Genomic DNA, 15,688 nt, shown 5'->3' with positions numbered 1-15,688 from the left:
TCTTGCTTACTACTATAAAATGCTGACCTCTGATATTGCTTTTTACTCACCTTGCCCAATTCTAGAGCTACATTATACTTAGTCACTGCGGACGGCCATGTCTAGTTGCTAGGCTCCAGCTTCCACTGTGTCCTATCCTACCCAGGCAAGAGTAGCATCAGGTTGGTAGGTAACCACAACCAAAACATGACATCAGGCTTATACCTTCATATTGCCTCTGCCTCAGCCCCCTTGGACTGATTGTCTGGTACCTGTTGTCTCTCTCTTGGATCTGACCCTCAGGTCTGTTTTTAGCAATTCTCCCATCCTCTAGTCTGTCACATTTCTGACAGCTCTCCTAATATCTCTTGGCTCCAATTCTTGACTACACTACCCCTTCATAGGTTCTACTGCAGCCAATCTGTAACTATTCCTAGGACCCTCTAAAGGGGGACTCCACTGGAAAACATTTTTGTTTTTTTAAATCAACTGGTGCCAGAAAGTTAAACAGATTTGTAAGTTACTTCCAGTACTTATCAGCTGCTGTATGTTATTGAATTTCCTATCTGTCTGACCACAGTGCTCTCTGCTGACACCTCTGTCCATGTTAGGAACTGTCTAATGCAGGAGCAAATTCCCATAGCAAACCTATCCAGCATTGGACAGTTCAGAGGTGTCAGCAGAGAGCACTGTGGTCAGACAGAAAGGAAATTCAAAAAGAAAAGAACTTCCTGTGGAGCATACAGCAGCTGATAAGTACTGGAAGGATTAAGATTTTTAAATAGAAGTAATTTACAAATCTGTTTAACTTTCTGGTACCAGGTGATTTAAATTTTTTTCCCCAGGGGAGTACCCCTTTAACCCCTTAACGACGAAGGACAAAAATGTACGTCCTGGTGATGCAGTACTTAACGCACCAGAACGTACATTTACGTCCTAAGCATAACTGCGGGCATCGGAGCGATGCCCGGATCATGCGCGGCAGGTCCCGGCTGTTGATCGCAGCCAGGGACCGGCCGGTAATGGCGGACACCCGTGATCCCGCGGATGTCGGCCATTAACCCCTCAGATGCCGTGATCAATACCGATCACGGCATCTGCAGCATTGCGGTCACTTAATTGGATGATCGGATCGCCGGCAGTGCTGCCGCGGTGATCCGATCATCCAGCACGGCAGCCGGAGGTCCCCTCACTTGGCTCCGCTGCCTTCTGGGAGTCTTCTGCTCTGATCTGCCTTCCCGCAGACCAGAGCAGAAGATCACCGATAACCTTGAGCAGTGCTATGTCCTATGCATAGCACTGAACAGTATTAGCAATCGAGTGATTGCTATAAATAGTCCCCTATGGGGACTATTAAAGTGTAAAAATAAAAGTAAAAGTGAAAATAAATAAAAATGTAAATTGCCCCATTTTCCCTATTTCACCCCCAAAAAGTGTTAAAATCTAAAAATAAAAATAAAATAAAATAAAAATAAAAATATCTGAACTATTAAAATAAAATGTTAATGATACCGTACGGTGAACGGTGTGAACATAAAAAAAAAAAAAAAAAGTCCAAAATAGCTGCTTTTTTATAACATTTTATTCCCAAAAAAATTAATAACAAATGTATTAAAAGTTTTATATAAGCAAATATGGTATCAATGAAAAGTACAGATCACGGCTCAAAAAATGAGCCCTCATACCGCCGTTTATACGGAAAAATGAAAAAGTTATAGGTCTTCAAAATAGGGTGATCTTAAAAGTACTAATTTGGTTAAGCGCAACAGTAATAGAAAAGTATGTTATCACTGGTATCATTTTAATCGTATTGACCCAAAGAATAAAGAACACGTCATTTTTACCATAAATTGTACGGCGTGAAAACAAAACCTTCCAAAATTAGCAAAATTGCGGTTTTCTTTTTAATTTCCCCACACAAATAGTATTTTTTTGGCTGTGCCATACATTTTATGGTGAAGTAATTGATATCATTACAAAGGAAAACTGGTCGTGCAAAAAACAAGCCCTCATACTAGTCTGTGGATGAAAATATAAAAGAGTTATGATTTTTTGAAGGCGAGGAGGAAAAAATGAAAACGTAAACATAAAATTTTCTGCGTCCTTAAGGCCAAAATGGGCTTCGTCCTTAAGGGGTTAAGGAGGCTTGACATAAAGACCTGGGAATCCTTTTGCCCCAGTAACAAATGGTTTACAGCTTTGAGACTCCCCACCTCCAGTACCTGATGTCATAACTTTGCTATGATTGATAGTAAATAGTGTTCTTCCTAGATCAGTCAAAAATAGTGCTGCCGTTTGTGGTTTTTAACCTCGCACCCATATCGAGTGTGAATGGTATTCCAGGGGGTCAGTAAATGTGCTAAGCTTACAAAATATGGAAGCAAGAGGAGAGTTTGGTCTGTGTAGCACTTTGTTAATTTGGGGTGAAGCACTGCATCTGCCTTCTGTATTTCTCCTTTATAGCAATGCTGAAGGGCATAGAGCTACGGAGGAAACTGCTGCCAGCTCCATTCACATAAAAGAAGCTACACTGCAGTTTCCTGCACAGCTAGGAGGACAGAAACTGCTGTCATGAAAAAATACTCAGAAGGCAAGATGCAGAACTCTGCCCTCTTCATACACTGTGTTGGTGGGGGTCACAGAGGTCATAGTGACCTGACAGCACTTGGAATACCACTTTAGGGTAGGTATGTTCTGCAGCTGATTTAGCTACCTATTGACTTCAGTGTGTAGGAAAATATGAAGTAGCAAATACACAGCAAAATACGGCACATGTGACCCTACCCTTAAAGGCATTCTAATTCTATTGCCTATGTTTAAACACAAAAAACAAACAATACCGTCTGACCCCTAACACTCCATTGAGACACAATGATTTGTCTCCCAATTTCAACAATAGGATTACAGATTTAACAATTTTGCTGCAGATTCTCTGCAGTGGATTTTGCCACCCATTAAAGTCAATGAGTAGCAGAATCAACGGCAGAAAACCTGCAGTAAACCCCACATGTGTGAATGAACCATTAAAAAATATAACACAGTGATCTTTCATCTGATTTAGGTTAAATCCACACACTGAGGATTTACCTATGGCAATTGTGACTAAAGGATCTGCAGTAGAAAGGCCGACACTTGGATGTGCCACTGATGTATCACGAGCATAAGGTCTAATTCAAAGCTTTTACATGCAGAATCTGCAAGAAGAATCCATGTGCTCATTGTTCCCAAAAATGTATATCCATATTTTTCCTCTGCTTGTGAATGGGATATTAAATAATCCATTCCCTTACATGAATTGTCAGCAGATTTGGTGAGAACCTAAGTGCAGAATGCTTGATTAAATCCTCACTGTGTGAACCTAGTCATACAGGTGCACATGGATCACACATGTGGCCCACATTACTAACTTCTGATAATGAAGCCACTTCAAGTATGTTTATGTGCATACATCTTTACATATAACCCATCACAGTAAATGTTTCTAATAACTTTATTAATACTCACACAGACAACTTAAAGGGGATATCCAGAAATACAGACAAACAGAGCAACTTTGTTTTTCAAAAACAGAACCGCAGCTGTCCTCAGGTTGTATGTGGTATTACAACTTGGCTTCATTCACTTCAACAGAAGCTGCAATACCACACACAAACTGAGGACAAGTGTAGCGCTGTTATTGGAAGAAATCAGCAGTTTTCTTTAATCCTGGACAACACCTTTAATGCTTTATAAATCATAAAATAGATATGACTGAATTAAACATGTGGCTTGCTATAGGCTGGTGAGAAAATAAATAGCATACTGCTGCAGCACAAAAATACAACACAATAGGATTGAATAGGAAACCAAAACTCAATTAAGTTGGACAGGAATAGCTCACCTCATTTCGGGCTTTGGGGCGATCAATGAGAATTTTCAGTGCAAAACGTTCTTGTGTTGACTTTTTCACACAAACTCTGAAAAATAAAATTGAAATCTTTAAAAGGGTACTCCGGTGGAAAACTTTTTTTTTTTTTTTTTTTTTAAATCAACTGGTGCCCGAAAGTTAAACAGATTTGTAAATTTTTTCTATAAAAAAAAAAAAAAATCTTACTCCTTCCAGTACTTATCAGCTGCTGAATACTACAGAGGAAATTCTTTTCTTTTTGGAACAGAGACCTCTCTGCTGACATCATGAACACAGTGCTCTCTGCTGACATCTGTCCAGAGCAGCATATGTTTGCTACGGGGATTTTCTTCTACTCTGGACAGTTTTTAAAATGGACAGAGATGTCAGCAGAGAGCACTATGGTCTGTGTTCCAAAAAGAAAATAATTTCCTCTGTAGTATTCAGCAGCTGATAAATACTGGAAGGATTAAGATTTTTTAATAGAAGTAATTTACAAATCTGTTTAATTTTCTGACACCAGTTGATAAAAAAAATAAATAAATAAAAGTTTTCCACTGGTGTACCCCTTTAAGAAAACAGATTTTATAGGGTAAATGAACATCAGGGCTTCATCAATAACTCATTATTATTATTTTTTTACTTATAGTGGGTACTCCGCTGCTCAGCTTTTGGAACATTTTGACGTCACGGCACGGCCCCCTCGTGATGTCATGCCCCACCCCTTCAATGCAAGTTTATGGGAGGGAGCGTGACGGCCGTCACGCCCACTTCCATAAACTTGCATTGAGGGGGTGGGGCGTGACGTCACTAGGGGGTGGGGCGTGATGTCACGAGGGGGCCGGGCCGTGACGTCACAAGCCCCGGAGCTGGCTCTAAGCTTTCGGGACATATTGTTCAGAACGCAGAGCAGCGGAATACCTCTTTAACCAATCACGGTTTAGCTTACAAACTGGCTTGAAGCTGTGTAGAGATGGAAAGAGCTATGATACTCGCACTCCTGAAACCCGCTGTGATCGCAAGTTATAAGACGGTACAGTGCACAGCATCACGCTCCACTGCCCGGCCTGCCAATATGACCTTTCCACTGCATTGAGAAAAATTTGGATTTGACTGACAGCCAGAGTGTAAGGCACATGCTCCTGCGCACTTCACCCCACTGTAGCTCACCATTGCAGCAGGTCAGGAGCGAGACCAGATGTGATCACAACTTTTGACACATCTGGACAACATGTAAAAAGCTGTTTTACATAACAGTAATGTTTTAAAGACAGTTAAATGTGGCAGTGTTTTACCACACTGAAATGACTGTTTCTTAGTCTATGAATGACATTATGATGATTTTATCGATCACCAATTTCAATGGGGAAAATCTACATATAACAACTACAAACGCAGTGAATAGGGACTAAGGTTAATCCTGACTGATGTGAGTGGTGACAAGGTACAACCTATAACCTTCATTTCTGAGACTCTTACAATATATTTTGTCTATGGTACATAATGTAATGTTAATATGACAGCAGAGCACTATATCAAGTGATGTGTTTTATAAGCAGTACAAAGATATCAAACAATGGGTGGAGTGGCATGGTCGCTATGTGTCAGGAAGGTTATTGTTGGTTAGACAGAATCCACACTTGTACCAGATGGCAGGACAAACCCCAAAAAGGAAGCGATTCTGTACCCTGGTATAAATAGATGAAGGCTACTGTGTCAGAGCTTATGTAACTGAATACTATGGTGACAGGACAGAGAAGTCTTCTACAATTCATATACAATATTGTGTAGGTTTTATTATTATTTTTCAAGAACAGCTGTTTGACGTTTACAGCAAAACTAATGATATCACAACACACATGTATGGACAATATCAGAAGTACCATAAATACAAGAACTGACCTGTAAGTAAACTAATAAGATGTCTATCGCCCCGTCATAAAGTCTTTTCTTTTTTTCTTTTTAGTAGTTAATAAATAGTCAGAATTGCTCTTAAGACTAGATATCCAACCCACTTTAGGATTAGCTTTAATAAGATAATAAAATGTAGTACCTTACAGGACCACTGATTCCAGCACCAAGCTTCTGGGTCCAATTGATATTAAATTCTTCAAGAATGGAAGTCTCCTGTACACATACAGCAATACATTTGGTTAAACACTGAACACAAATATACCTTTCTGGTCATGTCTAAAATAAAATAAGCATCACATCTATCCATTTACAGTTATGACACAGAAAGAGAATACAGCAGATTTCTGAATAAGAATTGTGTGATAGTCCTGCGAGACCTGGTAACAAAAAGAAGCATTTCAGACTAAAACGAGATTTGCTGGTACTTTTTTTTGTTATTCCCCTTTTATAATGTTACAGGATTATGTCATAACATTATGATCACCAGCACTCCTGAGCACTAACTGCACAGGGAAATGTAACAAAGCTCCATTCAAGTGACTGTGGCTATGCTGCCATTCCTGGCACAGCCCTTGGCTGGGAGTGTAGCCACCCATGGGAAAACTGAAGGGGTCACCAATGATTAGGGGGAAAAAAGAGGATTTGCATTTTTATCTCCACAAACCGCTACATGTCTGTGAATGGTTTAACCCCTTAAGGACCCTGGGTTTTTCCATTTTTGCACTTTCATTTTTTCCTCCTTATCTTTAAAAAAATCATAACTCCTAATTTTGCACCTAAAAATCCATATGATGGCATATTTTTTGCACCATCAATTCTACTTTGCAGTGACATCAGTCATTTTACCCCAAAGTCCAGGACAAAAACGGAAAAAAAATTGCGACAAAATTGAAGAAAAAACACAATGTTGTAATTTTGGGGACTTCCGTTTCTACGCAGTACATTTTTCGGTAAAAATTACACCTGATCTTTAGTCTGTAGGTCCATACGGGTAAAATGATACCCTACTTATATAGGTTTGATTTTGTCGTACTTCTAGAAAAAATCATAACTACATGCACGGGAACCGCCCAGTTTAGAAGCAAATCCCCATAGCAAAACGTTTCTAAACTGGGCGGTTCCCGAGATACGTGTCATCAGAGAGCACTTAGACAGAAAAGAACAACCTTAACTTCAGAAGCTCATAAGTATTGAAAGGATGAAGATTTTTAAATAGAAGTAATTTACAAATCTGTTTAACTTTCTGGAGCCAGTTGATGAAAAGTTTTTTCCTGGAATACCCCTTTAAGGACCAGACCAATTTTATTTTTGCATTTTGGTATTTTCTTCCTCGCCTTATAAAATAACACTTATATATTTCCATCCACAGACCCATATGGGGCTTGTTTTTTGCATCACCAATTGTACTTTGTAAATATATATCACTTATTTTACCATAAAATGTACAGCGTAACCAAACAAATATTATTTATGAGGGAAAATCTAAAACAAAACCACAATTTAGCAAATTTTGGAAGGTTTTGTTTTCACGCTATACACTTTATGGTAAAAATGACGTTTTCTTTATTCTGTGGGTCAATACGATTAAAATGATACCCATGTTATATGCTTTTCTATAATTGTACCGCTTAAAAAAAATCTCAAACCATTTTAACAAAATTAGTATGTCTGAAATTGCCCTATTTTGACCACTAATAACTTTCCAATTTTTCTGTATATGGGGCGATATGAGGGCTAATTTTTAGTGCCATGATCTGTAGTTTTTATAAGTAACACTTTTGCCTAAGTTTTACTTTTTATACATTTTTTATAATTTTTTTTTTTAAATGTGACAAAAAAAAAAAAAAAAGAGCAGCAATGTTGAACTTTTTTTTTTTTTTTTTTATGTTTACGCCGTTCACCGTACGGGATAATTAACAATATATTTAAATAGTTCAGACTTTTACGCACGCAGCGATAACAAATATGTGTATTAATTATTTTGTTTACGCTTTTTTAGGGGTAAAATGGGAAAAATGGCCGCTTTACCTTTTTATTGGGGGGGAGGGGATTCTTCTATTATTTTTTTATTTTTTACACTTTAATACTAGATTGCTAATACTGTTCAGTGCTATGCATAGGACATAGCACTGATCAGTGTTATCAGTCATCTTCTGCTCTGGTCTGCTCGATCTCAGACCAGAGCAGAAGACCCCGAGAGATGGCCGGAGCCAGGTGAGGGGACCTCCGGCTGCCATGCTGGATGATCGGCAGCGCCGCGGGTGATCTGATCATCCATTTAAAGTAACGCACCGCCGCAGATGCCGTCATCTGCATTGATCACGGCATCTGAGGGGTTAATGGCAGACATCCGCGCGATTGCGGATGTCCGCCATTACCAGCGGGTCCCTGGCTGCTGATAGCAGCCAGGACCTGCCGCGCATGACGCGAACACGGCTTCGGTGCTCACGGTCATGGTGGTGTGTAAATGTACGTCATGGTGCGTTAAGTACCACGGCACCATGACGTACATTTACGTCCATTGTCGTTAAGGGGTTAAAATGGTCATCTTCTGACCCCTATAACTTTATTTTTCGCGTATGAGGGGTCATTTTTTGCGCCGCAATCTGAAGTTTTTAGCGATACCATTTTTGTATTGATCAGACTTTGATAACTTTTTATTCCTTTTTTCCTGATATAAAAAGTGACCAAAAATACGCTATTTTGGACTTTGGAATTTTTATGCACTTACGCCATTGACCGCACAGTTTAATTAACAATATATTTTTATAATTCGGGCATTTCCACACGCACCGATACTACATATGTTTATTTACACAGTTTGTTTTTTTTTTTTAATGGGAAAAGGGGGGTGATTCAAACTTTCATTAGGGAAGGGGTTAAATTTTCTTTATTCAAATTTTTTTTCCCACTTTTGTTTTTTGCAGTGTTATAGCTCCCATGGGGGCTATAACACTGCACACACTGATCTTTTACATTGATCAATGGTTTCTCATAGGAAACAATTGATCGATGATTCTGCCGCTTGACTGCTCATGCCTGGATCTCAGGCACTGAGCAGTCACTTGACGATCGGAAACCAGGAGACAGGTAAGGCGACCCTCCTCATGTCCTACAGCTATTCAGGACACCGGGATTTCACCGCAGCGGTCCCTAACAGCCCACTGAGCTAGCCGGGTGTAGTTTAGTTTCACTTTAGACGCGGCTATCAACTTTGAATGCCGCATCTAAAGGGTTAATAGCGCACGGCACCGCAATCATTGCCACACATTACCCACGGCTCCCGGCGGTTGTAAGAGGCCGGGTCCGACCCGCAATGGCACCGCGTTATAGAAAAAGAAAGGACCCAGGACGTACAGGTACGCCCTTGGTCCTTAACAGGTTAAAGGGGCTACTCCGGTAAAAAAAAAAAAAAAACTATATTTTTTTTTTTATATCAACTGATGCCAGAAAATCTTACAGATTTGTAAATACTTCTATTTGAAAATCGTAATCCTTCCAGTACTTATCAGCTGCTGTATGCTCCACAGTAAGTTCTTTTCTTCTTTGGTGTCTGACCACAGTGCTCTCTGTCCATATCAGGAACTGTCCAGAGCAGGAGAGATTTGCTATGGGGATTTGCTCGTACTTTGGACAGTTCCTGATATGGACAGAGGTGTCAGCAGAGGTCCCTAACAGCCCACTGAGCTAGCCGGGTGTAGTTTAGTTTCACTTTAGACGCGGCTATCAACTTTGAATGCCGCGTCTAAAGGGTTAATAGCGCACGGCACCGCAATCATTGCCACACATTACCCACGGCTCCCGGCGGTTGTAAGAGGCCGGGTCCGACCCGCAATGGCACCGCGTTATAGAAAAAGAAAGGACCCAGGACGTACAGGTACGCCCTTGGTCCTTAACAGGTTAAAGGGGCTACTCCGGTAAAAAAAAAAAAAAAACTATATTTTTTTTTTTATATCAACTGATGCCAGAAAATCTTACAGATTTGTAAATACTTCTATTTGAAAATCGTAATCCTTCCAGTACTTATCAGCTGCTGTATGCTCCACAGTAAGTTCTTTTCTTCTTTGGTGTCTGACCACAGTGCTCTCTGTCCATATCAGGAACTGTCCAGAGCAGGAGAGATTTGCTATGGGGATTTGCTCGTACTTTGGACAGTTCCTGATATGGACAGAGGTGTCAGCAGAGAGCACTGTGGTCAGACAGAAAAGAAATTCAAAAACGAAAGAATTTCCTGCAGAGCATACAGCAGCTGATAAGTACGAGAAGGGTTAAGATTTTTCAATAGAAGTAATTTACAAATCTGTTTAACTTTCTGGCACCAGTTGATTTAAAAAAAAAAAAAAAAAATTGGCTTTAATGCTGTTCAGCCATGACAGAGTTTGTATAATGTTTTGCCCATGTTTGCATGAGTTTCCTTTCTGTACTCCGGTTTCCTCCCACTTCCAAAATACATACTGAGGTCAAAATGTTTGCCCCAGTGTGGACATGGGCCACTGTGATAATTTGTGTACAGAGCTACAGAACATGTCAGCACTATATAAATTAGATAAATCCTATGTAGATTTTATTACTCTGCATGTCATACTATTTGACCTATACTAATTTATGGGAATTCCAGTGTGGAATATCGGCAAGGTGGCACCACTGTGTAGGTAAAATATGTGGCCATATTGTGGGGACATTGCTAGATATTGTTTGGCTTTGAAAGAGCAATGGGGGAAGGATTTTCTGTTCTCTTAGCGTTAGAGATAGAAGCAGGGCTTAAAGGACATCTATAGTGCAAAATAACTTATCCCCTATCCGAAGGATAGGGGATAAGTTATAGATCGCGGGGGGTCAGAGCTCTGGGGCCCCCCGCGATCTTCGGTACGGGGCCGCGGCAATATACAGGAAAGGGAGTGTTCCGTCCCTGCATGACGTGGCGGCCGACACGCCCCCTCCATGAATCCCATAGAGATACATGGAGGGGGAGTGTCTGCCGCAGCTTTCTGCTGGGGACGAAACTTCACTTCCTGCAGACTGCCGCGGCCCCGTCCAGGAGATCCTGGGGGCCCCCCGCGATCTATAACTTATCCCCCATCCTTTGGATAGGGGATAAGTTATTTTGCGCTGGAGTACTCCTTTAACATTGGAGGACAGCTTACACAGGCTATAGAAAAGGCAGTCTGTAGGGGAGAACCATATATGCTGTATACAAGTGCAAAGAGAAAATAGAGCTCACAGAGCACACTTTAGAGCAGTGTTTGTCACCCAGGGTGCCTCCAGCTGTTGCAAAACTACAACTCCCATCAGCCTTTGGCTGTCCGGGCATGCTGGGGGTTGTAGTTTTGCAACAGCTGGAGGCTCCCTGGTTGACAAACACTGCTTTAGAGGCAAAAGTAAGCAACATTTTTAATAAAGGTTTTTTCCTGTACAATACAAAAAGTTTCTTTTGAAATGGCTAAAAAAAAAAGTCAAATACTTAAAAAGTGTACCTGTCATCAACAAAAACTTTTTATATAATGTAGATAATACCCTTATATGTATATTTGTAATATACATTGGTTAAATTTTTTTTTATATTTTTGTCCCTGCAGCTACTGTCTGTGTGTCTCTATGAGGAGTCCAAATACAGGAAGTGAGGGTGAACAAGCAGGGATCTGTGCACTATGAAAAAGCAGGACAGTGTGCACTGAGGCTCTATCACATGCTCCTGGCTCATACATCAGGATGATTGACAAGCCAGGAGCCTGCACAGAGCCCTGCTTCTCCTACCTTCACTTCCTGTTTTTGGACTCCTCATAGAGACAAACAGACAATAGCTGCAGGGACAGCATTTCTTCACCCAAAAATATACACAATTTGTAACCAATATATACTACAAATGTACAGATAATGGTATTTTATCTACATTATATAAAAAGTTTTTGTTGACCACAGGTACACTTTAAAAAGGTAGGCACCACAGGACGGACATAAAATATCTAGTGGATAATAACAGTGGTTGGCCATCATAACCCTGTGACAAAAGCACTTTATAATAGTGACATTGGTTTTCATTTCCCGAAATGTATAAACTTCCAGGGTTACAGCTGTATATGTCTGGGCTGTATAGTAAACAATGCCAATAAGGCTGGGTTCACATCTGCAGTGTCCGTTTCCAGTTTTCAGCTCAGACCAAAAATATGAGTTGAGTCAGGACAAAGACCAATAACTTCTAATTGGTTTCCATTAGTTTATACTGTGGTGTCCACCAATTTGATAGGAAGAATAGTGCTGTATGCTGTGCTGGGAATCTATGAGGGAGACTTCAGACGGAGTACCCAATGTACATGTGAACCTCACATCACATAGCAAGGCGGCTCCCCATACAATCATGAATACTGGACATTGATTCTCCACCGCCATTTTTAGATGTTTAGTGTTTGCTCCAGACAACCTCCTAAGTGTTCTTCAAAACCTCAAATGTTCAGCCACCCACCTGGCGGTCCTTCTGGGCCCGCACCACCCACCTGCCCGATGTCCACCCTGGGCCCTCCCCACCGCCTGCCTGATGTCCACCCTGGGCTATTCCCATCTCCTGACAGATGTTGATTATGTGTCATGGTCTCCTTAATATACATCACACATTGGCACTGACAGATCTCCATAATGGGGGGAGATTTACCAAACTTTGTGCAGACAAGCATCAGAGCAGTTGCCCATGGCAAACAGGTTACAGCTTTTTTTTGGCCTCTGAAATTAAATGTTATTTGATTGGTTGCTATGAGCGACTGCTCCAATGATCCTCCGCACAAGGTGTGATAAATCTCCCCCTTCTTGCATCATTTTGCCTTCAACTGAATTGATTCAGCACCAACCACTAGGTACTGCACTCCCACTGTCACATGTCCCCCTATCAGGTGCCCTCTGTGCACCCCCTTTCACCCTGTCAGGTGCCCCTCACCCTTTCACCCTGTCAGGTGCCCCTCACCCTTTCCCCCTGTCAGGTGCCACCCCCCCTTTTCCCCTGTCAGGTGCCCCCTGTGCGCCCCCCCTTCCCCTGTCAGATGTCCATTCCTCCCTCACACGGTTTTCGGGTCTCCTCTGACTACAATGCCCAGATATTGTCTCCCGCACACATCGTTGGCCGCCTCCATCCTGACCAGGCCGGCCGGCTCACTCCCCGGTGCCCCATACGGCTCCACTACAGCCATTCACCGCAGCACAACCTGTCTTTCCATTCACCCCGGCGGCCACACAGTGTGCGCCCCACAACAATAAGCCCTCATTGTCCAGCAGGCTCCCTACAGGAGATGGGTCCGCACAGGTGACACAGGCGCAGTCTCCTACCTTTATTGTTCTGTCCATGTCCGTGCTCTCTGACATCCCTCAGGGACGGCTCCGGGTGGCGCGGTCACAACTGGGGACAGAACATGAAGCCACCGTTTAGAGCCTCCATACAATGTCACCAAGGGGAGGGCAGAGGAGTAGAAGCGGAGGGACCGGAGGTTGTACCGGGGTGTGAGGAGGCCTCCCCCAGCTACGGTGCGCTACCTCCCCCGGGGTAACCACGGCAATGCCGGCTGAGCGTCCACACCACAGCCACGGAACCCGGCCCACACTACACACGGGAGAGTAACCGGTGATATGTATGGAAATTAATGCACCGGTACGGACGTGTGGTATGTCCTATGTTACGAGCCGGTGTGAGGAAGCTGGACAGGCATTAGCTAGAACACCACACTAGGCGCCGCAGTCTGGAAGGCCCCCTCAGTGTATTGTGGAGTGTAATCTCCTGGCGGGGGCCTTCTCATCCGGCGGCGCGGAGTGATGAGCGGGACGATAGGGGGCGCCGGCTGTACAATGCTCTGTGCTGTTGTGGGCTCCTCTGATTCATACGTGTAATGTACAGTAGGAGAACCAGCTGCTCAGTGTTTGGCTCGGTAATGGCTTTTTCTATAGTAGATATTGCTTTTCGTTATGTGTCATATAATGAGTGCACAAGGATTCTTATGTGAGATATGATGACTTGTTTTAAATCATTTTTAATGCACAAATGCAAGAAGAAAAAAGTCATATTATATCCCCTTTATCAGTGGTCTCCAAACTGTGGACCTCCAGGTCCAACAGCTCTCTGGGCATGCTAGGAGTTGTAGTTTTGCAACGTCTAGAGGATCACAGTTTGCAGACCACTGCCCTATATGATAGATTCCATTCACGACTGGTGCAAGGACTTTTGCCACCCTAGGCAAAAGCAAATTTTTCTGACCTCTTGACTCCGCCCATTGTCCCGCCCTTCGACCCGCCCCATGCTGGCTGAGCGAGTGGTTTGGATACAGGTTGCAACTTTCTTGCAGCAAGCAGAGTGGCGTGCCCCTCCCCCCCACTGTCAAGAGTGCGCTCTAGGTGGCCGCCTATTTTGCCTATAGGCAGAGCCGACCCTGATTCCCTTCTAAATCATAGTCTTTAAAGGAGTACTATTGCGCAGGAAAATTTATCCCATACCCAAAGGATAGAAGATAAGTGTCAGATCGTATGAGGTCAGCAGCGGGACCCCACTATCCTTTGGATAGGGGATAAGATGTCTAAGCGCCGGAGTACCCCTTTAAAGTAAATAAAAGACAAGATGTAATACCGCACACAGCCTGAGGTCAGGTGTGGGGCTTTTTTTGGAAGAAACAGGCTCTGGTTTCAAAACTCTTGAAGAACCATTTTAAGGGTACATTCACACATACAGGATCCTGTGCAGATTTGATTTGTAACTGCCGATTAGAAGCTGTGCTCAGTCATTTAGTTTACATTGAAATCTGCAGCAGAAAATCCTGTGCATCAAATCTGCATACATGTGAACGTACCCTTAGGGGTTGTCCAGGGAAAAATATTTTATCTCCTATCCACAGTTTTGGAGATAAGTATCTGACCTCTGGAACCCCCTGAGAGCTCCAGAACGAGGCCCTGGCTATTTACATCTCCATTCAATTGTCAGGGAGCGCCGAAGATTCCAAAGTACAGCAATCTGTCTTCTTTGGCGCTCCCATAGAAATTATAGGAGCGTGTGCCATATGCAGAACATGCTATCTGCCAGAGCCGGTGGCTTGGTAGTAAAACAGCTCTAAGCCTTGCCCTCATTATGGAACTTTAAAACTCTGCTCCAAGAGCGATCCTACCTTCATCGAATGAGACCCACAAATAACATGTATCAATAACCTTGAATGTTGACAGTATACATAAGTTTTATTTTACTGTACAGAATTTTTTCACAAAAGTGCTATACAACCATTCTTGTCACACCACTTGGGCCAGCCCCTGACCACTGGTTTTGACGCCTTTTCTGCTATTTAAATGCATTAGTACTGTTCGTTTTTAGACATGCCCCCGAAATGCGTCTAGCATGTCCACCTTATGTATACACTAATAAATGTGACTACTTTATTTTAAACTGGACTGGAATTGATTTGGTCTCTATAAGGCAGCGCCACAACAGATCTCCAGGCACATAATGCAGCGTAATCTGTAGTTTTCATCAGTACCAATTTGCCATAGGTCAGACTTTTTGATCACCTTTTATTCTAGCTTGTCAGGGTGATCTATGTGATGTGACAAAAAAGCCATTATTATGCGGAGGGTTTACTTATATTTTTAAAACATTTTTACACTCTTTAGTTCCCCCTATACTTTGATAGAGCCTTCCATATGTAGTCTCAATAGCAGAGTCCTGGCAGCTATATTGGCCTAGCAAACCCCTCAGACTGCACCACCGATGTCACTTGTAATGGCCATTTTGATGTCCCAGTCAATTTTGACAGCAGCATCTAAATGGTTAATAGCTGACAGCAGAGGTCGCTCTGAAAGCAGCCAAGTGCCGCTAGGCATGCAGTGGGCCTCTCCATACCCCCATAATGGCATCATGATGAAAATAAATGTCATGGGTTGTTAAGGGATCTGCCT

General features: G+C 42.4%; 1 protein-coding gene across 1 annotated transcript in view; it reads right to left on the bottom strand.

The window, feature by feature from the left end:
* MAPKAPK5 (MAPK activated protein kinase 5) overlaps positions 1-13,474 on the bottom strand; it is a 74,525-nt gene extending 61,051 nt beyond the window's left edge. Inside the window, exons 1-3 of the mRNA XM_056536541.1 lie at positions 13,091-13,474; positions 5,919-5,992; positions 3,860-3,935 (exon numbers count right to left, since the gene is read on the bottom strand). Of these exons, the coding sequence (XP_056392516.1) occupies positions 3,860-3,935; positions 5,919-5,992; positions 13,091-13,126 (186 nt within the window). The 5' untranslated portion in view covers positions 13,127-13,474. The remainder of the gene's footprint in view (positions 1-3,859; positions 3,936-5,918; positions 5,993-13,090) is intronic.
* Positions 13,475-15,688: the final 2,214 nt, after the last annotated feature.

The sequence above is a fragment of the Hyla sarda genome, chromosome 1 (genome assembly GCF_029499605.1).
Source record: "Hyla sarda isolate aHylSar1 chromosome 1, aHylSar1.hap1, whole genome shotgun sequence".
Taxonomy (NCBI): domain Eukaryota; kingdom Metazoa; phylum Chordata; class Amphibia; order Anura; family Hylidae; genus Hyla; species Hyla sarda.
This window is presented reverse-complemented; position numbering and strand designations above follow the sequence as displayed.